The sequence below is a fragment of the Sinohyriopsis cumingii genome, chromosome 19 (assembly GCF_028554795.1).
Source record: "Sinohyriopsis cumingii isolate HCF-2022 chromosome 19, ASM2855479v2, whole genome shotgun sequence".
Taxonomy (NCBI): Eukaryota; Metazoa; Mollusca; class Bivalvia; order Unionida; family Unionidae; genus Sinohyriopsis; species Sinohyriopsis cumingii.
In genome coordinates, this window is record NC_142979.1 from 48,784,073 (window position 1) to 48,807,013 (window position 22,941).

The window sequence follows — 22,941 nt, forward strand, 5'->3', positions numbered from 1 at the left end:
CTTTGGTCTGTTCGCCCCCTCTGCTGCTCCATTACTTGCCAAGTAGTCTGAGGTACTTGCCATTACTTGCCAAGTACCCTGAGGTACTTGCCATTACTTGCCAAGTAGTCTGAGGTACTTTCCATTACAGATCACTCATATGTCTCACCTCAGTCCACATGGGTTTGAGTCTCAGCTAGGCTAAGATGTATAAATGTAAGAAAGCTTGTCAGTAGCTTCCTGTGGGTTGGTGGTTCTTCCTGGGGTCTTCCCAGGTTTTTCCTCCACCAAATATACTGGCCGCCATATATAACTTATCATGTACTGAAAACTGGTATTAAATCCACATACAAATATATGCATGGTATCCAGGGAAGACAGTATCTTTAAAATATACACCATGGTACTCTAAGTGTGTTTGAATCACTGCTGACGGCTCACACAGCAAAGGTTAGTCTAATTACTGCTGAGTTTGTGTAAGTTTATATGTGCATGAGTATGTGCAAATTACATGTATTCCAGAATGGTTCACTGGTAATCAATGAAAGTTGACAAGATTATTGACAGTGGTCAACAAAGAATCATTAAACCATTTATGCTGCTAATGCTAAAGTGGTCCCGGTCTATAAAGGACTCTTCAGGAGACTATACATTTTGTCCTCCATCAACAGGTGCTCTTTATATGCAGGTAATTTTTTATGTAAAAGAACATGGTTAAAAAAGTGTTAAGCAAATGGCAGATTTCAGTGTGGCATGTATTTAGTTGTGTCATCCAGATGAATTATGCTTTTGTTGCCATGCATTGCAAGCCAATGCAAGATATAGAAATTAAAATTCTAGGATTGTAGTGTATACAGTACAACAGTGAAGTACTTACAGCAGTGATATTAAGAAGTCTGGTTTTGCAGCTAAACTATTAAATTTTGAAGTTGGACAAGTCAGATTGCCTAAGGTACTTGTCCGAGGCAAGTGGTCTTTTTTTCCCTATTTAACTTGCATTTTTATTTGACAGAAAATGTGGTAATGTTAGCTTTTTTGGAAAATTTGTACTTTCCAGATAACAGCAGTTATTGATAGGAAGAAAGACCAATGTAACTTTCTAAAACCCAGAAAAAGGCAGTTAGGAAATAATTAATGTCATTCTTTATATGGTACATGCTTTCCAATACATTTTTGTACACAAAAAAATATCACTGAGGGTAAATGAGCTGCCTAAAGTGCAGAGGAAAAAGTTATGTCAAGTTCTCAGTGCACCTTTCAAGGGTTATTATGATCCAAAAGTGTTCTTTTTCTATTATTTATTACACATTTATTTATTTATTTATTATCATTATTATTATTATTATTATTATTATTATTCTTAATTGTGTGCATACAATGCACCTTTTCTATATATGGGGGTTCTTCCTCCACCATTAATATTGGCCGCCATACATAGCCTATCGTGTGCTGAAAAATGGCGTTAAACCACACAACAACAACAATATATGGGGGATATAAATGATCATAGAACAAAATTGAAATATCACCGGTAATTAATTTCCTCAACATCAAATTCTAAATTTGATCTGTCTACTCAGTTCGTTTTTTTTTTTTTTTCTTCAAGTAGCTCAATTTAATTTAAATGCGAGAGAGCTACTGAAACTTCATTTGTATAAATCGCAAGACCTTACAAGACTATCATCATCGTCACGAAACACACTCGGATTTCGATACTTCACGGCAGTTCGCGAGATTCTGTGTGACGTCATGATGCGACACACTTCATCAGACGATTGACTTCTGGCGTTCCTATAATGCGGCAAAAGGTAATTTGTTAAAATAATTATCAGATAAATGTGTTACATGTGATATATGCGTATAAAATGTTCTGCAAGACATAGCTTCTCCAGCGAGCATCATCTCCTTGTTTTCGACAGCACTCGGAAGTCGAGTTCGGACCCCTTTATATGGCGCCATGTTATTAGAATTTACCCAAAGTAGTATTATCTACTGTTAACAAAAAAATAAGAACGTCAACAACAAAACCCCATCAAATTGTCATCGTTTTTCTTTCAGTTAGAAGGTTGGATTTACGATTTGAACGTTGCTTAGTATTCAGTCATCGAGATCTGGGAGCTAATTGGATCTAACCAAGTTTTCGAGTTCATTACATGGGAAGTGTGTAATTATTCTATAATATGCGTTTACTTAGTCGAATCTGATATAAACATGGTGGATAAGTTGGTAACTCCAGTTGGCTTCGAGAGATCACACTTTTGTATTTGATGAGTAAAAGATGTTATTGGTCTTAGATCAAATAAGCAGCATTTTACAGTCACAGTAGACCAATAAGATGATCTCCGTTTCCATTTTTTCTTCTGACATTTCTTGTGTCAGAAAAAGGCGGAAATATGCTTATTGGTCTACAGTCACATGTGCTGATATAGTTGCTTACATACAACAGTGGCCAGTCTATAGCTAGTTGTACATACCTCACATGGATGTTACAGTTAGCAGTATCTTGGTTCAGATGACAGAGCCTTGTACATGTACCATCTTCAGATTCTGTTATATATAAAACAAATTCTTCTCATTAAGATAATTACAAAATATATAATTTTTTCGAGAGAAAAAATACATTTTCCAACGAGTGAAATCTATGAATACAAGTTTTTATTATCACCTTGCTAATACAGAATTAGTAAAGCAGTTCGTTGTTCCTGTAATTTTCTAAAATTTCAAATATTAAATGTTCATCCTCTGTTTTCAGACTATGTTCCTCAAAAGGTCTTGCCCATTTTAAAAATCACATGGTAAAATGGTACAGTTATCTTCTGCTACTGCTGATGTAATGAAACATTGTGGCATACAAAGTATGCACCATTAATATGATTCTCTTTTCCCAGAAAAGCCCGGAAATTCCTGTGATTCCTTTGATCTCGGGTGCAAAGAACTGTCATTATTATATCAAAAGGAAACCAAAGGGTGGGATTTCTTTTTACCATATATACAAGTTTCAGGTCTGATAAATAGAAGAATATATGGATTAAATTTAACTCTTTTTATTGCTAGATCATTTTTACCCATATAATTACTTATCAACATTCTTTTGAATTTCTCTAGTTATATATACTTACCTTGATGATTATTTTATTAAGGCATTCATGATTGACCTAGATGACATGACAGCACTGATAAATAATATGTGGAAGCTATTACAGGCAGTGATGAAATTTAGCTCAGTAAACTAAAACAAATTAGAAATTTTCACATATCTTTCATCAAATTCACAAACAAGAATGTTTTAATATTATTTCATTCAGTCCATCAGACAATTCTTGGTTTATTTTAAAACACTAAATGTAAACAGTTTACTTTAATTCCCATATTGATTCAATGTAATCCTGCCACCCAATGTTTGATATGAATGATGGGTCATGTGACCATGTTACAGCATTTTAAACAAAGTGAAAGAGCTAATTAAATGTAACTTTGCAAAGTTTGTTATCCCTCTGATGTCATGTTTTACAACTTTATTTTATATTTAGGAATTCAAACTTGAAATTAAGGTTCATAGATCATAAAGTTAGGCTTATGAATTTATGATTGTCCCCTTAACAACATTGCAAAGATATTTTATAAAATAAATGACTGAATTTTTTCAGTGTGTATATTGTTGCATTAGGTGTCATCTGAACAGTGTAACTTAAATGGAATGTTTCAGTTCACACAATAGCTGACACCTGTAAAAGACATTGTGCTGACATACAAGAACACATGGATAAAAATGAGAAGTGTTGACACTGAAATCTATGCTCAACTAACTACTTCAATGATATAGCAAGCAAATAACCTTTGATCGAGTTGGCAACACCCGGGCAGTGATAAAACAAACACACTGACTTGATAAGTAAGAAAATAGCTAGAGAAATCCAAATTCAAGCACTCCAGAAAATCATAGAATTAATCTAATCTTAAGATTACAATTATAAAGAATATATGTACTTAACACATTAATGACTTCTAAAAACTTAAAATTGCTTCTTTTCTTTAATCTGAAATGTTTCCAAATATCTTTCAGAACATCCCATTCAGTTGAAACATTTGCATAAATGACACATTATAAATGTGGTATTAAAGATTCAAACATATAATTATTGACCTAATATTCCAAATTTGTGACAGATACATTTGTTTTTGTAAAAAAATCGAAATCATTTTTGGAATTTTTGAGATTATGCATTTATTACCATTAATATGTAACATGATTAGTTGGAAATTTCCAGTTTTTACTGATAGATCTCTAATATTTGTGTGGCTATATATATATTCAGTAAATATCCAAAACAAGATCATTAATACATTAGAACCTGTCTTAAAATTCCACCCTTTCTGCCAACATATTATGGTCTCTCAAGGCAGGTGATCCCTCATGACAGGTAACAATATTATATGATCAATAAATTTGTGCATTGAGAATGTGATCTCTCAAGACAGGTGGTCTCACATAGCAGTTGTCTTTCAAGACAGGTTTCACTGTACTGCTATATGTCAGTATAGCATTCAGCACTTACCATACCTTTAAAGCATGTCATTTTAATTGGCACACAGAGGCAGTTATTATAAAATGCATGTGCTTAGAGACATTATTAAAAGTAACAAATATATACATTTCTTCGGTGACATATTTTGAAGGTACATTTGTTATGAATGGTTCTTACATGTTCAAAAGTCAAATTTTGTATAATTTCATCTTAATGATAAGTAGCCTGATAAAACTGTCAGTCAGTATCAGTACAGATTTGGGGGGGATGATTTATCAGACTACTTTACGGTAATTATTATGACTAATGAAACTTTGTTAGATTCTTTGTTTAACTGCACTTATGAATAATTGCTTTCCTGTATTAGTGCAATGTTGCTTAAAGATGCACTGCAATAGTTCTGTTTTATGTTTTACTTTTTAAGGGAAACAAAATTTGTATTTCTGTAAACTCTTCTTTATTTCTTCTTCAGAAGTCTCCAACAAAGAAATCTGGAAAGGGGTACAGATTCTATGAATTTGAGAATCTGTTACTGGCCTACAAAGATGTACTTGAAAATGGAATGAGTGTGAATGGTGCAGCCAAGCGATACAATGTCCCTGTAACAACTTTGCGGGACAGAATAGATGGCCGTGTCTCCATAGGAGCTGTTAATCCAGGACCATCTCCGCTCTTTTCAAAAGATGATGAGCAAAAACTTGTAAACCATGTCAGATATATGGCATCCATTGGGTTTTCTTTTAGCAGAAGGGATTTAAGAATAATTGCCACAGACTTTGCCTATTACCTTGGACACAAAAGTGATCCTGATGCTTTATTTAGTGATCACTGGGTCACTAATTTGCTTCGTAGATGGCCTGACTTAGAACTTGGTAGGGAAAGGGTCTTGTCTCGCATTCAGATGAAAATAGCTCCAGATGACATAAAGAGGTATTATGAAGAATTCAAGTCAAAACTCCTGATCAAGTATTTACAGGAGAATCCAGGTTCAATATATTTCCTGGATGAAACAAAGATATCCATTGAATGTGATCCAGAAACTTTTGGAAGTGATGATGACACCCATCCTCTTGTATTTCAGGAGGCCACCATTATAAGTTGTGGGAATGCTGCTGGTGGTGCCATTCCACCCTTTATAGTTTTTCGTGGCAAGAAAGTCACTCAGGAGTTTCTGAATGGTGCTTTGCCAGGAACCTCAGCTGCAGCTACCACCTCAGGGAGTTCAAATAGCCTTATCATCAAGAAATACTTTGAAGAACATTTTTTGAAGCATGTCCCAAACAATCCAGACCCAGGGTCTGTAACGTTAATATTTTACAGTGTGTACAAATCCTTTGGTTGCCAGCCTGTTATTGAATGGGCAGCCAGTAATAGTATTATTCTCTTCATGTTACCTCCTCACTCTAGTCGACTGCTCTATACCTTGGACAATTATTGCTTTGGGCTGTTGCGAGGAGTTGTAAAACAAGAAGTTCAGAGTTTTAATCGTAGAAATCCAGGCATTGTAGTGAAGAGAACTGATATTTGTGCGCTTGTATGTCGAGCATATGAGAGGGTTATGACAAAGAGCAGTTTAATTACGGCCTTTCAAATGTCGGGTATATATCCTCATGATGCAAACCTTATAGAGGACGATATGGTTGCAGCCAGTAATGGGTACAAGCCTAAGAAGCCGAGACCTGTAAAGGAGGTGGCGATGCAGCAGCCGAAGCTGAATATGGAATCTCTTCGCATTAAACTGACCATTCCAAAGACAGAAGAGAATGCTTCACAATGGAATGGGAAATCACATGGTAAAAGAGCAAGAAACGACAGTCCAGAGAAAATGAAAGGTGGGAAAAAGACCAGGAAGCATAGGTCCAGAAGTCAAAACAAAGGAGATAACAGTTTGGACAGCAGTTTTGAGGATGATATTGAGGCCATCAGGGGGTCAACCTCACAACCTCAGAGGAAATCTTCACGGAAAAGAAAGCCTCGTAGACTTCCCTCTCCAGAGCCAGGACCATCAGGAATAAACCTAAACACAGAGTCTGGTGATGAACCTGGAGATGACTCTGATGTAGATGACGCCGATATTGAGTACCATTCTGATTCTTCAGAGGATAGACCTGAGGAGGAAAAATGCTGTGTATGCGCTAGATGGCAGCCACTTGAAGTGAGAGAGTCCAAAGCCACAGTGTTTGTCAAGTGGGTTGGATGTGACAACTGTAATCATTGGACTCACATGAAGTATTGTACTCCAAAACAAGTATGCCGCCGCGGCTCATACTTTTGCCCCCACTGTGAAGGCAATGAAATTACTGTTAGTTAATATGATTGACACAGATGTGTACATTTGCATTTGCTCAGCTGACCAGAAGCAAAGACTGGAACCATAGATCTCACATGTATAAAAATAAAAATCACTCTTGAGTAACCATTCACTATTCCCTTACATTGGCATATTTCATCACCTCATTACATTAGTTTTGCGATATATTGTGCATTGCATTATGAACAGATATTCTTTAGTATCGTTTAAAACTTGTCATCTGTACTGATAAATATTTCATATTTTAATTACAAATTTGTCTTCATTTCACTCAACACACTCCACTACACTACTTATGGGCCCCCAAGTGACCACGTGGTCTTTCTCCACAAAGAATACCGGCTGCCATACATAGCCTATCATGTGCTGAAAAATGGCTTTAAGCCCACAGCAACAGCAACAATACTCTTATGCTCTTACTAAAAAGAAACGGGCACCTGATGCAAGCTTGGTACTAAGTTTAGTCAAAATTTTTAGTAAAGGCAGTGGGCTTGAAACTCGTATGATACATGGAAACCAAAGTAATAGATATATAAGGTCAATGGTTTGTAACAAGAAATTGTAGTTGTACATGTAGCCCTCGATTCTTTATTCATATTTACAGTGACACATGTCGTAATTTATGTCTCATTTACTTTTGGAGAAATGTTCCTGTTCAATAAGTTACCACACATCATTGTGAGTTGGACATGTGAGATATCAAGATATAATGTGAAACATCTGTGAAAAGTTTTTGTCTGGTTACACTCACCCTAGGTCATCAGAATTTATATTAACAGAAAATCCGTTCCCAAAATGTGCCCCCCCCCCCAATTTATCGTTAGGAAACATTTTATATCTTGTATTGTCCCCTTGGAATGCATAATTCATGATACATGTATTAAAGAAAACAAATAATATTTTATTTTAAGGTGTTATTCAAATGATAAACTACATTGGCTCTAGAAGTCATGAAAATTGTTATTTGTTTTTTTTTTTTTAGTTGAAAAAAACAATATATCTTAATTATTTTGGACTCCTGTTCGGACTTTAGCACCAACTTAGTATATATTTAAATTTAATCTGTTAACGTAATTTTCTTATCTGAAACTGTTATTAAGGATAGGGAAGTCTCAGATTCCTCCTCATCCGCTATCAGGGTAATTTTATTTTTGTATATACCAGAATGTGTTGAATGGATGTAAAACCAAGTCAGTAAAATTTACAGTAAGAGCATAAATGTTTGGGCTTAATATCAACTCATTATACCCATTTTAAATAAGAAGACATAGCCTTCATAATGAAGATATTAATACTCTGATAGCTTTAACTCAAAATTATTTTCAGAATCTCAATGAAAGTTTTGCCTCCTGAGTCAGTATAAAATGTAGTAACAAAATCGTTACAAAGTAGACATTTTTTTTATTATTTAAAGTCACGATGAAACTGCTCATTCTTTTGTCAAATTTTTAAAATACTTTCTCAAAAAATTAAAACTTAATTTGGACAGGAAATTTAAAAAATGTATTAGAACCTGAAAAAAAGGCCCCAGTATCTAATCTGACAATGCACATGAAGATGCTGTTGATTGTGTTTGTAAGTACACCTGTCTGTACACCTGTGTTAGATTTTCTTGATACTTTAGATGAGTTATGAAGTTCGACAACTTATTTTTTGACATGCAGTTGGTAAATGGAAATGCTTGTTGGTAAAGTTTAATGGTAGTAAAATACTTTTGTCAATGAAGCATAACAAATAAATGATGATGTATTCTTTGCCTTGAAGTAGCAGGTTTTTGGTCTTAGGTACAAAATGAACTCTTTTATCATTGTACAAAGTATATGTCTCTCTCTCCTTTGAAGCAGCAGTTCTGTTGATTTTTATGGTTTCAATTTCTTCACAGCAAGATTGAAACCAAGATGGTGACTTGGCTATAACCATGATCCTCTCAACTATTCACAAGTGCTGACACACTGGTGACTCAAAAATATTATCATGATTTTGTTTACCCTGGTATTGGCTAATCTGAAAATTGTGTTGTTTTTTTTTTGGGGGGGGGGAATATAGTACATCGCATAGCAATGTGCAGAAGTTCATTTACAATATGACCTGATCTACTTTTGATATGGAAAAATATTGAATAGTAAGAATAATGCAAAATAATGGTTTTAAATATACAATCCGATGCTTGTATTAGATTACGTACTAAATTTGCCCAACATATCCAATTCAGTGCTGTTTGATTAAAGTCATAGGGAGATTTGTTATCATCAACCCTGATCTGCTGATCCAGTGTGCAAAGCCGGAAGGTTGTAACAATTCATCAATGCGCATACAATATTTCTTCCTGGCACTACCTAGTCTGTCATTTTTGTTCCTCACATCATTATACTTATCCACAACAAATTAAAAAAAGATTACACAAAAAATAGCCAAAATGTTCTTTTAAAGAGTGATTTATCAATAATCGGAACAATTATAAATAGAAAACATATCGAAAAAGCTTCGCAGACTGCTGTCATTCTGTATTTAACATTATTGGTTTTAAAACCAGCTTATATTTTCCAAACATTATTTAGTAACAGAGTCCTAAGAAGTTATGGATGGAGTATGAAGCTTGGCATCCAAAGATTATGTTTACGTTTAGTGGCAAACTTAGTGTTTGGAAATTGACACGGGTCTTGGACATAAAGACTGAATATTTTTGTAGACTCTAAAATTTGTTTTACTTTGATGCATGTCATATTGAAAGATCAACATTGCAATATGCATCATCAGAAAATCAGTTGATATCATGATCACATCGTTTCATAAACATTGTATCATGATGGTCATCACACCATGATTGCTAGAAGATGTATAGGTTGAAATGGCAGATCTGGGTCTATGCTGTTTACATTTTGGTTAATATATACAAGTAAATAACGTATAGTGCAAAAAAGTGTTACTTTAAAACTGGTTCTACCTCTGAGTAAACATTTAAATTTCTGATCTGTGCACAAAAATGTTTTCATGACAATTGGTCTCCAGAAGCAAAGATCTCTTGGGTCGGGTTTTTACTGTTGTACTTTAAGGTCTTTTATTTCATTTCAAACGTTTTCAAGCGTCCCCACTTGAGACATTCTTTATTTCAAAAGCTTTCATATTTATTCTGGCTGCATCTATTGATGTATGGTATTCTCAAAAAGTGTAAATTATATGAAAAGACTTTACTTTTTTATTTTTGAGGATTGTACTAATTTTTTGTCTTGGAAGGATTTTACCCTGTCAAGCTGATGGCAAACTGTATGATCACTGTATTTACAATAGTTTGTGTTTCTAATAATAGGCATATTTCTATATTTAGCTTTATTGGCCAGTTTGGTTTTGGAAAGTGTCTAGCTATGTAAAGGGACATAACTCAAATTGTGAGATGGCAGTGATTTGTAACGGTGAGCGCTTTAGACCACTTGGGGCCCTATTTAGATCTTTAACATAGTTTTAACAATTATTCAGTCATGTCGTTATAATGCCGCAGACATGTAGCATGATGTTCCACCCAGTCACATTATCCTGACACCAGGCAAACCATTCCTAACGCTTACTTCTTAATTCCGAGCACCATGCTAGGCAGCTGCTAGTACCATTGTTTATAAGTCTTAGGCATGACTCGGCCAGAGTTAGGATCCACAACCTATGCATCTGAGGTGGACTTTAACTATTTCGTGACATACAAGAGAAGTAAATGTTTTTCACAGAAAGAACCATTCGAGTAATTATTACTTCTACAGTTTATTTGATGTTTTATTAAATTATTTGTGGGTAAAAAGTCTGATTGGCTTTTAAAGTTTTTGGTGGGATTTTTTCCCCATCTTCTCTTTTTTAGTTAAATGTCTTTATTTTTGGCATTTGTACTGAATGTAATGTGCATTTTTTTCTTCATGTGGATAAAGATTTGATTTAGCCTCCACAGGGGCCCACACTGGTATAACATTCAATCACAAAAAACAGCGTTCAGTAGTATTTACATTACTGGTATAACATTCAATCACAAGAAACAGTGTTCAGTAGTACTTACATAGCTCAGATTGTACTTTAATGGTTCTAGTCAGTGCTTATATATCATTCACATTTTGAGCTGGGGTAATTTAAATTTGTTGGCTGTTTAAGAATTTCTATCTTGGTTTTAATTTTTGCTATATCAGATGCTCTGGCATTTATGTAATGAATCTAACCGTCCCTTGAGATGTTTGCAAGATATTTTTGCATTGTGTTGTTAGAGATTATGTTTGTGAGATAACTATGCCTTCTTATGATATTTGCAATTTAAGACTAATCAAGTTCTGCCAAGCGAAGGAGACTTGGTGGTTCATTGGTTAGAGTGCTGGCTTCATGACTAGGAGAATGCAGGTTCAAATTCTGTCCAGACCAAGATCGATCATCTGCTGTGATAAAGCATGTCCTTAAAAAGGCTCAGTAGAAGTCATCCAGGCTTAAGGGCTTTATATTTTGTACATAAATATGGTAGCCATTGCACACAAAAAAGGAAACATCAATGTTATCATTTTTTTTAAAAACGCTGACTAGAAATACCCCAACATGAAAGAATCATGGCATAAGCACATTTCATTATTGGATAAATGATGCTCTTTTAACATCTGTCTGTAGTCAGCATCATTGAAAGAGTCGATATAGCATCCTACAGACCTGGGATCCTCAGTGCAAGTCAATATAACGTTCTGCAGACCCGGGATCCTGGGTGCCTTCATGATCATTGTGCTTGACATGTTTCCAAAATTGTGTTGGTTGAAATCTTGACATTGTATAGGCCTGGCTTAGCTATTTTGGTGTGTACCTGCGCAAAGAGCTTACTCTAATTGCCTTGGCACTGAATATCCTGCATGTGTTGCTGTACAATAAAATATCAAAATAAACCGGACTTTCTTGGTCAACTGCACTTGCATTTGTCTTTTAGTCAGATATCAGCCAGGTGAGGAATCAAAGGCCCCTGTGGGTCTCTTGTTCAAAACTATTATGGTCCCAATTGGTTAGTGACTAATCTCATGCATGCCCAGTAAGACGTAAAGGATCATGTATATACCACCTTGAATGCTAAGCATGTTTAACTCCCAGGCAGTGTTGTTAATTAGTGATTTAATTCTACAGTGGTTTTTTAATATTAAAAGAACAAATTGAAGTGTCTCAAGTTTTTGTGAAAACTTTCTAGATGGACAAAACATTACTCCTTATGAATTTGTAAAAATTTTCCAAGGGAGGATTTGATTCTACAGTTTTGCTATTTTGTGTGTTAAAGAAACTGGTTCAAGTTTAACTCAGATGCTGGATTTATCTATGTATAATTTTCACCAAACTGAACAACATAGACCCTGGACTGACAGTGTATTGTTCAGCTAGATATCTGGATTGTAAGTGATTATGCATTATACCTAGATATAATATTACCTGGTTTATGGCCTGATTGCAGAATCTTGAAATGATAAAAATGCAACTACTTGCATACTGTGGCAGTTTTAAAAAATTTCAGTTTCTCAGCATCTCAGTGAAATTTTAGTTCAGTTATTTAGTGCAGTACTAATAATTTTGGGATTTTTTAATTGCTTCAAACCATAACTTAAAGACAATTAAATATTTTTGTCTTCTTAACAAAAATATATTTGCTCATCAACAATTCAGAGTACATGTTGTGTTGAAAAAATCAACAATTTTAAGTACATACAGAGTCAAAAAATGAACAATTCTCAGTCCATATGCAGTCACAAAAGAGACTATTCTATGTAAATGTACTGCCAAAAATCTGATGTTTTACCTCATCTGCCAGTAAAATCAACTGAGCTGCATGGTCCTTGGTCCATCATGAGTTGCCTGTTTATAATATTGGGGGCACTGGTTGGATGAGTTGTCTAAGACACCTTTACAGATCTCACCTCTGTATGGATTTGAGTCTTGGCATGGCCAGCATGGGTACATGAGAAGGGATTCCATTAACTTCCTGTGGGTCAGGGTTTATTCCTGTGCTTTCCCAGTTTTTTCTTTTACGAAATTTCTGGATGCTATTATCACAGAATAAGGGAAGAAAATAATTTGGTTTTGCATTAAACAATGACAATGTATATTTGACTTTGTCAACAGCATTAACTAGAGTAGCTTGTTTTTATTACCTTGACATAGTTACTGAATGAGTACATCTTGTTGTAGGTCACTCCTAGCGTGATGCCTATGTTTCTCGACATGCACAGGTACATTACCCTTGGGTCTTGAACATCATGTTTTTTATATATAGTATAAATAGTAAGGTTTTACTACAAGTGGTACATCATCACTTGCATCTTTTCACGGAGTGTCGGTTTGGAACCACAAAACTACACCCATAGGGGAAAGTGACAACTGTTAAAATAATTTTGATTCCCATGTACATTTATGCTTTTCGCTGTGTTTGTGACATATTTTATTATTATCGTAAATTATGATAAAGCTTCGAAAGATTAAAAAAAACGCGTTTAACAGACAATTCACAGTTAGAATTTATTCCTTAGGACATGTAGGACTCAGAGTAGAAAGTCTCACGTAGAGTGCAGGTTTAATTTATTTTTGTTTGTATAAACCGTTAGGGACATTGATATAATGTAATGGACTATAGGCATTTGTTGAGTGGATATTTATTCATTTCATATACTTCTGTTTTAGTATTTTGTGTGATGGTGTATTTCGTATTAGTGTATTTCGTATTATACGCTACCAGTTTCATCTGTTTGTAGCTGAAACTGGTGGAGGGGGAGGTGTAGGTGAACCAGACTGGAACTGGTGGGAGGTGTTGTTGCACCAGACTGAAACTAGTGGGAGGTGTAGTTACGCCAGACTGAAACTGGTAGAGTGTGTAGTTGAGCCAGACTGAAACTGGTGGAGGGTGAAGTTGAGCCAGTATGAATCTCGAAGTTGAGCCAAGTGGAACTGTGATACTTTGTGTTTTATTTCATTCAAAGTGGGAAGTTGAACCAGTGTGCATCCGGCATGGGTCACAACTGTGATATTTTGTTTTGTTTCATTTTATATAGTATATCGGTTATATGAACCAACATCATCATTATCAGTGGTAATTTCAGCACTGTGTCATCATCATCTCTATCCTCATCATTATCATTATATATATATATATATATATATATATATATATATATATATATATATATATATATATATATATATATATATATATTTCTCTCTTTTGTGAATGTGTGTAAGGTGTGTGCCAGAGTTGGGTATTTCATAGGTTGTTTCATTTATTATTTTTGTGCCATCATCTTATCGTACAATATACAAGTCTTGTTGTTCACACACATTGTATTTGTGTTATTCATTTCGTCCAAAGCCTACTCGGTTTCAATTCTGTTACAGCCATGTGTAGTCTATTTATAGCCTATCATGTGATGAGAAACTGCATTTAACCACACAAAAATGAAAAAAACAAAGCTGTTCATAATATTGCTATTTACAACTTTTTTTCTCAAAAACCAATTAACTAATCTGAACATGATTTTATAAATAGAACTTTGGCATCAAAGACTTTCACATTTATTCTGTCATCCAGTATGGTCACTGTTCCAAAAGAAATAGAAGAACCTTTTAACAACTTGTTCTGAAACGCCTCTGAACAAAATTTGACCAAATTTGGAATAAGACATCTCGACATGAAGGTCGTTTAAACTGTTTAAATAATTCCAGTCTGCCGTTAGCAATTGATGTCATTGCTAAAGTTAGAAAAACTATTCAACAGAATGGGAATAAATTTGACAGAAAGCCATTGATGGCTTTAAGGTTTACTGAAACAATGTTGATCTATCATATGTGGATGTCAATAGGAAAAGAAGAAGAAAGTTTTAAATGATTTCACAGAAATCACTTAGATATTGAAAAGGTATTTCAGATTTGTTGGAATGATGCCATCTGCCATTGAATATGGCTACCATTACTACAATTAAAGAAACCTCTAAACAACTTATTCTCCAAAACTGCTCAACAGTGTTCAAAAAATTTGAGAGAGTATTCCAACATAGAGAGCTTTCAGTTTGTTATTATGATGCAGATATGTAATTTAAAAAAAAACATTTTTACCATTACTAAAATTAAATTATCAATATTATGTCAGCTTTTAATGGAATTGTAGCCTTATATTGAACAATCAAGACTTATAATTTCCAATAATAATGCTTTTCAATTAATATTGGTGTGTGCTGATTAAAATTCAGTGGAACCAACCTGACTTCAGTTCTGCATAATTGTTAGGTATGTTTATGGCTCTAGATTGCCAGTTCTTTCACACTCTCGTTTCTGCAGCATTATAAACAGAAAAGTGGATTGTTAGAATTAAGGAAAATTTTGATATATTGCTTTTTAATTCTATTTTAATGCATAAATTAGATTTACTTATGGGCACTAACTGCATTATATGCCCAGTTTTGTCTCCATGCAGTAACTATGTAATTAAAAATGTGCAAGTTCATGTTCTCAGTTTAATTCTGGAAAATTAGGGTCCAAATAGACAGAGTTAATTACGAGTTTAAATACAACAAAAGTAAATGTTTACTCTCAAATTCTGTTTTTGCAGGGAGAAACACCCCTGCACATAGCATGTGAAAAAGGTCTTACCAGATTGGTAAAGGTTTTGTTAGACAGAGGAGCTAACCCTAATGTCCAGACGCTGAAACCAGTCCACCCCACAACGGGTCTGCAGATGAATCTGCTCATGGAAGGGGAGGCAACTCTTGTATCACAACAGACACCACTTCACCGTGCTCTTTTAAATGAACATGAAGATATTGTCAACATATTCCTCCAATATAAACGTATGTTGTAGGGAAACTGGAAAGTTTGCAGATATTAAAATGTTTTATTTCATACAGTCCAGACTTTGTTGATGGCAGGCCTTTGCTTGAAATAACATGGGAACAAAAACTGAAAACAGAACACCAAAGACAAACCCAAACAAATTCCACCATTGCAGTGTAATGAATGAACTTATTAAGCATTTTTGGATATGAAGGAGCAAAGTTTCAGAAGAAAAAATATACCCAGACATTTAAATAATTTGCTGTACTTCTTCCTTTGAAATTAGATAAGTTAGAGTTAGCTTATGGAAAAAAGTTAAAAGTAGCCCAAAACTTTTGGGTTATTGGATGAGGAAAAATCTGTCCCTTCCTAAAAAAATCACTTTGATCAAATCATTGACTTTATTCATTCATTTTACCTGCGCACAAAATTAGTTCCAGATCAGATTGATAAAAAATAACATATTTCCATAATAACAAACTACAAGCTTCAAGGATAATAGAAAGGGGTTATTAGTAAGAAAACAACCACTACATATGGAAAATGTTCACTGACAAAATCAAAGGGAGGTAAGTATGTTCTGACTCCAAAAAGTAGTTCCTGTAGTGAAAAAAATAGTTATTTTTTCACTACAGTGAAATATCAATATTATTTTAATTGGAAAATCGAGTAATTCACTGCTTAGCATAAAATAAATATTAATAACTTTCATCTTATACAAATGATGATCAGATGGAATAACGTGTCAAACATCTCTTTGCTAGTCAATGATCATTGTAAAATTTGAAGCAATATGTCAAAAAGTTAACACTGATAATTACACTGAATATTATCAATTATTTAAAAATATTGTTGTCACTGGAAACAGCATTAAAAATTGTATTGAAAAGAGAAAAATGTACGTTCAGAAACAGTTTGCTGTTAGAGAATAAGAATATAAATTCCTATATAAAGATCTGGTAAATAATAAAAGAAATTAACCTTGTAGAAATTGTGAGACTTCGTCCAGAAAAATAAGGTGACTGATAAATGATCACACTGGAAAAAATCCCAAATGTAGGCTATGAAGTGCATCTGGTTTAAAAATGTAACTGCCTTTCAGTTTAAATTATTGCACAGAATTACTTAACAATAAATTTGTGAAAAAAAAATTTTTGAGCACATTTTATGATTGCAGAGTTATTATTTTTGGATTTTTTTTATTGTGTAGATTAGAAATTAAATACCTGATATTATGATTTCCAAAAGTGATATATATATATATATATATATATATATATGTATATTTATATATATATATTTATATATGTGTATATGTATATATAGATATAGTCAGAAGTCTTATAGAAGTGACCCTTAAAATATGGACTTAAACAATAAAAGCACGAAGTATAGACTTATGATTGTTTGTGCTGAAATCCAGATACTGGTTCATCCATGTTTGATTCAGATCAAAGTTTCACATTAAATTCAGTGTTTTTGGTCAGGGAACCAGACCGACTTGATAGCAGTACCTCGGATGCTTTAAACTGCACATATTTTGTGATGCACGCTGTTGCTTATTTGTTTTAAAAATGGAGTCCATTAAGCAATACATTTTCAGAATGAAAGAGACAAGAAACATATCAGGTTTTAATAGTCAATACAGAAGAATAAAATGGAATATTCTGATTCTTGGGGACAAAAGCAGGAAGGGTAACAATTATGTTTTAGTGGATATCATCAGTTGATTTGGCTATGGCACATGGTAGGAAAGACAATTGCCATCACCTCAGTCCACATGAAATTTTATTTATTCTAAAGATTAAGTCGGGTTGAGAGATAGCATGAAGCAATTGAGCTTTGTAGGTTTTTGGAACTGGAGTTTGTGAAACTGTGCTGGAGGCAGTTAAAGTTAGATAAACTTTAATATATGTTTAGGCCTAGTTGACCACAATGTTCACTGTTGCTGTATCGGTCTTAAATCACATTTCTGGTCTTTTAAATGCTTGTAAATATATTTTGTTGCACCTTACTGAAAACTCGTCTAATTGATGGAAAAATATTGAGTGCTTTACTGAGGTCTTGCTATGGTTGGCTGGTTTGATATTAACAAATAACTGCTCATTCCATTGATTTTGCCTGATTGCAGTGTATGGCTAAATCTTGTGAACAAAATTGGTCTCACTGTTTTCATTGTAATGAAGAAAACTTGGTATATGCTATAAACAAGTCACTGTGCACTAGCAATTTTTGTTAGTTATTTCCCATTTGGTCTTGAGTTTTTGCTAGAGTTATTGCCCTTTTGGTCATGAAGGTGAATTCCGTATAAGATAGAATATTGTGAATACAGCTAGTCTCAGAATTGTTATGGATTACTGTGAAACTTTGTACATATTATGGTCATCATCACCTTCCTTGCACCTGCAATCTTTGTTAGATTTCTTGCCCTTTTTGACTTGCAGATGGATGTAATGTATGACAAAATGTTATAAATGGAACTAGTCTCAGATGTATATGGATGATCACGAAATTTGAGAACTGTTATGGTTATGAAGATGTACTTACTGGCAAATCACTGTGCACCTGGGATTTGCCTTAGTGATATTCCTTGCAGCATGTGACTGAACCTTGTAAATGCAACTTGTCTTGCAGTTTTCAGTGGATCACCATGAAACTTATGGTTATTAAAGGAAGATATGCATTTCAGCAAATTACACTTCTCGTTTTTTTTAGAGTTATTGCCCATTTTGTGTTACTGCTGAATGCAGTTTAATATATGATAGGATCTTCTGAATGTAACTTGTTTTGAAGTATTTGGTGGATTGCCTTGAAACTCAGTACTTATTGTGCTAATCATCAAAAGATGGGCTTATAGACAAATCTTGGTCACAGTTTTGTAATAGTTATAGTTTGACTTACAGTGTATGGCAGAATGTTGTGATTGCAAATATTCTTGCATTTGTCAGGGGAATCATGTGAAACTTGGCATATACTATTATCATAATCAAAAGATCCAGTGCATTTTGACCATAGACTCATCTCCATCTTGGGGGTAAGGGCGGGATACAGGAGAAGAAGAGACACATTTGCATGAGCAAATTGATCTACATTTCTTCATGTTAAAATTTGTTTTCTATCCTAACATAAATTGCTTGTATTAGTGATTTTGTGTATTGCATGGTTACTATGCACCACACATTCAATGATTTTATGAAAATTGACTATTAATTATGTTGCTATTAACCACACATTCAAAGACTGTATGGAAATTGACTATTATGTTACTATGAACCACACATTCAAAGACTATGGAAATTGACTATTAATTATGTTGCTATGAACCACATATTCAAAGACTGTATGGAAATTGACTATTAAATATATTACTATGAACCACACATTCAAAGACTATGGAAATTGTATTAATTATGTTCCTTTGAACCACATATTCAAAGACTTTATGGAAATTAACTTTATTAGTTACATCCAATGGATACTATGTCTTTTGATTTATCCAACTCTGGAAATCTTGGCATAGAAAGGCTGACATAGTGTACTGCATTGAAGGCAAAAATAAAGGCTGTGTCAGCAGGGGCAAACAGCAATTGAATATGGAGATGCTAGTACTATGATTCAGTACAAAACAAGCCCAATTACTTGCACATTTTACCTGAAAAGAAATGTTTTTATTTTACTATAATGATCTTTTTTTAATTCTTTTACTGAGAAAATTCCCTACACATTAATATATTCTTAGTATTTAAAATTAAATTTTGTCACATCTTTTAAACAAATCTGTAATTTTTCAAAACTTTGACAGAAAAAAAATAGAACAACTCCGGTTGAGTAAATATTAATACTTTCTTATTTTGTTGGACTTTTATAGTGATAATTGTATCTGAAGTTTGCTCTGTTTTTTTGTGTGCCTTTTATAATGAAAAATGTACAAATATTATTGTTTGGGGAAAAACTGTCCCCATTAAGAGTAATTTTAACATCTTTGTTTCTTTTTATGTGGCCTGTTTAGAATTTAATGTTGTAGGTTGAATTTTCTCAAAAAAAATTTAAAATTTTAATAATTCCTTTTAACATGCTGTTGATAATGTAATGGTTTGCAAAACCAGGAAAATTTATAGCCACAGAAATATATAAATTCAGAGTTTTAATTAACTTCTTGTTTTTGAACAAAGAAATCAGGGTAAATTTTTATAGCTAGATAACAGAAATGATCGTCCTTTCAGTGAATGTGGGTCAGAGTAACGACAACACCAGAGTTCTGCCAAACTTTAACCTGAAGGACTCTGAGGGCAATACAGTATTAGGCCTTGCATTGTGGAACAACCTGTACAGAGAGGCAGGGCAGTTATTGGGGGCAGGGGCCAGTATTAATGAAAAGAATGTGGAAGGTCTTACACTGTTACACCAAGCCATAGAGAAGCAGGACACATCAGGGGCACTTTTTCTCATTGAACATCAAGCCGATGTTACTATCAGGTTTGTATATAACGGAATACAATTATTTGTATGGGCTTTGTAAAATAAATACATAAATAGATTTACCTCTGATGAAGAAGGGGTCATATTGTTTTCACAGGTAAATAGTTATTTGCTGGACCTTTAAATCTGTTATTTTAGTGACCATGAAATACAAAAAATGGTGCCTCATGCAAGAAAGTGAAATCTGATAAATCAGTGTTCTTTGCTTTTCTTTATTTCAACTTTATGCAAGTAGTATTATGCAAATGAATATCAGACAAATAAATTGACATATAAAGTTGTGAATCTGAAGAAAAAAAGTTTCTAAAGGACAAAATAGGTTAAATTTTAGTAAATTTTGATATATAATGTTATTGAAAATATCTTATTAAACACATCCAATTGGTCATTGGGGTTACTAAACATAAAACATTAGTTTAAATACAGTTATTTGAAATAGTGACCACCTGCCCTGCAGGGATGATGGATCTGAGTGTCAGTAAAGACTAGTGGTGTTTATCATTCTGATTATGCTGTCATTGATGCCACTTTTAATTCAGCAATTATCACTGCTTAACTCATTGGGTTATAATGTCAAGTTACTTTCATGTGATTAGTTGTAAAGAGAGGACTACAATTCTACATACTTTACAATCTAGGCTCTCATTTTACTCATTACTTTTTGTTAACACACTATCATTCTGAGCAATTTTCTGATGAATCGCCCTATACGTACATACATACATACATGTACATACATACATACATACATCTATATATATAGATAGAGAGACAGAGACAGAGAGAAAGAGAGAGCATAATAAGTACCAGCTTATCCAAATTATGTTTAAATGGCTTATTCTTTTCAAGCTACTATCAATCAGCTAATTCTATATAAATTATATCCACATACTCACTAGGTCTCTGTTTTGAATTGCAGCATGCCTAAATAACATAAATATAAAATAAACACCACATGTGTATGCCATTCAGGGTCATCTGTTAAGAAAACAATTGCTTTATTAGAGAAAAAAAAATTAATCGATTTTTATAATTTGCACTTTAACCACTGTATTTTGCTTCTGGTTTCACTATACATAAAATGTCCACATACAGAACTAAGTGTCACTTGGTGTAGTTGAAAACTAGTAATTTTTCTCTTTGTTCCTATATTTCGGTAATGTTTATTTCTTTATCCGTTTTTTTATATTTCAATTTCTTTGTGCATTCGTAATTCTCATATTTCTCTCATTTCTTATACCTTCATATATTTGTAATTCTCATGCTTCTCTTATTTCTTATGCATTCGTATATTTGTAATTCTCATATTTCTCTCATTTCTTGTGGATTCGTATATTTGTAATTCTCATATTTCTCTCATTTCTTGCCCATTCATATATTCCTTGCTTAATTTGGTATTTTGCTTCCTTTCTCACTCTGTTCCTAAGTTCTCATGTTTGTTCATTTGTTTGTAGATTCCACTTTTTAATTCATGACTGGGGAAATCAGAAATATAATTAATTTGATCTTTATTGAGAGTCTGAAATAAAATAATTCAGAAAAGTATCAATTGCCAGCAAAATCTCAATGCATATAGTGATAATAAAATTAATACTTCATGGAAAAAGGATTGCTGTAGAATTTGGGTGAAAACAATATGCCTGGAAAATAATACAATCTTAAACTGTATTTTTTATAATTTTGCGTAAATGCCGATCTGTCTACCAACCATATCTTATTTTTGATTGAGAAAATGACCATTAAGTTGTGTTAAAGTATTTATTTTATCTCTAAATATAAACTGGTTTTCGCAACTAAAGATGATTTCTCACAAAGAATGGTACATTTTGTTGCAGAATGTTTGTATGACCACATAACAGATGATAGATTTATTCCTAGTATTTACTCTTTATGAGGATTATTATAACATTTCATTGTTTATAAAGATTGTTATTCTGGTGCAGTTATGGTCACTGTACTAAAGAAGTGTCTGCAAGCTTTTCCTTGCAAGTGTATTCTACATAAAATATCATCACCTTAATGAAAACATCAGTCTTTGCAACTTCTGAGGAATTGTATCATTTATGGTGAAATGTGAAAAATTTTCATCATTACATATCAGCTTGATAAAATGGAAATTTTAATGTTCTTTTTCGTTATCCCCATCTTTTAGACCACCAAGAGAGTAGCATTCTAAAAGAGGTGGCTTATCTTGACAGGAACAAAATGATGAAAATATATTATCTTAGGTTGTCTTTAATTGGGTGTTGGCCTCTTGTGAGAGGTTTCTTAAGAATAGAACCTTTGTAATATAGTTTTGGTAGTTTTATTTTTGATGGTTTTAACAGAACTATTTTTTTCCATGTCATGCAGTAGAAATGGGAGCTAAGTGTCTATCCCAGGGATATGCCAAGTTGTTTAGCAGGGCTGACCTTGGCAGGTATCAAACCTGCAACTCTTGAATAAAAGTCTGATACTTCACCACCTGAGCCACCACATCTTCCTTTTGAGAGTTATTTATTTTATCAGTTTATAATTAAACTTTGAAAAGCATAGATCCACATCTGTCCTTGAAAAATCTGTCGGCAGATCAGGGTCAGAATTTTGCTGTCTGAAGCCCTGAGTAGAATGACTTTTGTAGACTATCATCGTGCTATGAGTTATGGATTGGTAGATTGGCAGGTCTTCACGGTTTGGGTGGAGGACACTGCCAAGGATACACTATGGGTATGTGCCACAGTAAAGCTCCTCCAGATATTTTGTCCCAATAAACCTAAAATTTTCAACCAGCACCTTTCCATATAGAATCCACTTGACCTGCATTTCACGCACCAAATGACTTCAAAATCCAGCACTGATCACATG

At 33.7% G+C, this 22,941-nt stretch overlaps 2 protein-coding genes across 4 annotated transcripts in view; both read left to right on the forward strand.

Annotated features, from left to right (window-relative positions):
* The window catches only part of LOC149775663 (ankyrin repeat and FYVE domain-containing protein 1-like), a 139,325-nt gene that overhangs the window by 65,890 nt on the left and 50,494 nt on the right, over positions 1–22,941 (forward strand). For both annotated transcript variants that reach the window (XM_089944143.1, XM_089944144.1), the window contains exons 12-13: positions 15,398–15,635; positions 19,842–20,094. In XM_089944143.1, coding sequence (XP_089800269.1) covers positions 15,398–15,635; positions 19,842–20,094 — 491 coding nt within the window. The remainder of the gene's footprint in view (positions 1–15,397; positions 15,636–19,841; positions 20,095–22,941) is intronic.
* Positions 1,471–11,713, forward strand: LOC149775664 (uncharacterized). 2 transcript variants are annotated; one of them, XM_089944145.1, is made up of 2 exons: positions 1,471–1,787; positions 4,978–11,713. In XM_089944145.1, the coding sequence occupies exons 1-2, from the start codon at positions 1,776–1,778 to the stop codon at positions 6,814–6,816; spliced, it is 1,851 nt and encodes a 616-aa protein (XP_089800271.1). In that variant the 5' UTR covers positions 1,471–1,775; the 3' UTR covers positions 6,817–11,713. The 2 variants fall into 2 exon arrangements, with proteins under 2 accessions (XP_089800271.1, XP_089800272.1); XM_089944146.1 differs by lacking the exon at positions 1,471–1,787 and adding an exon at positions 2,802–2,946.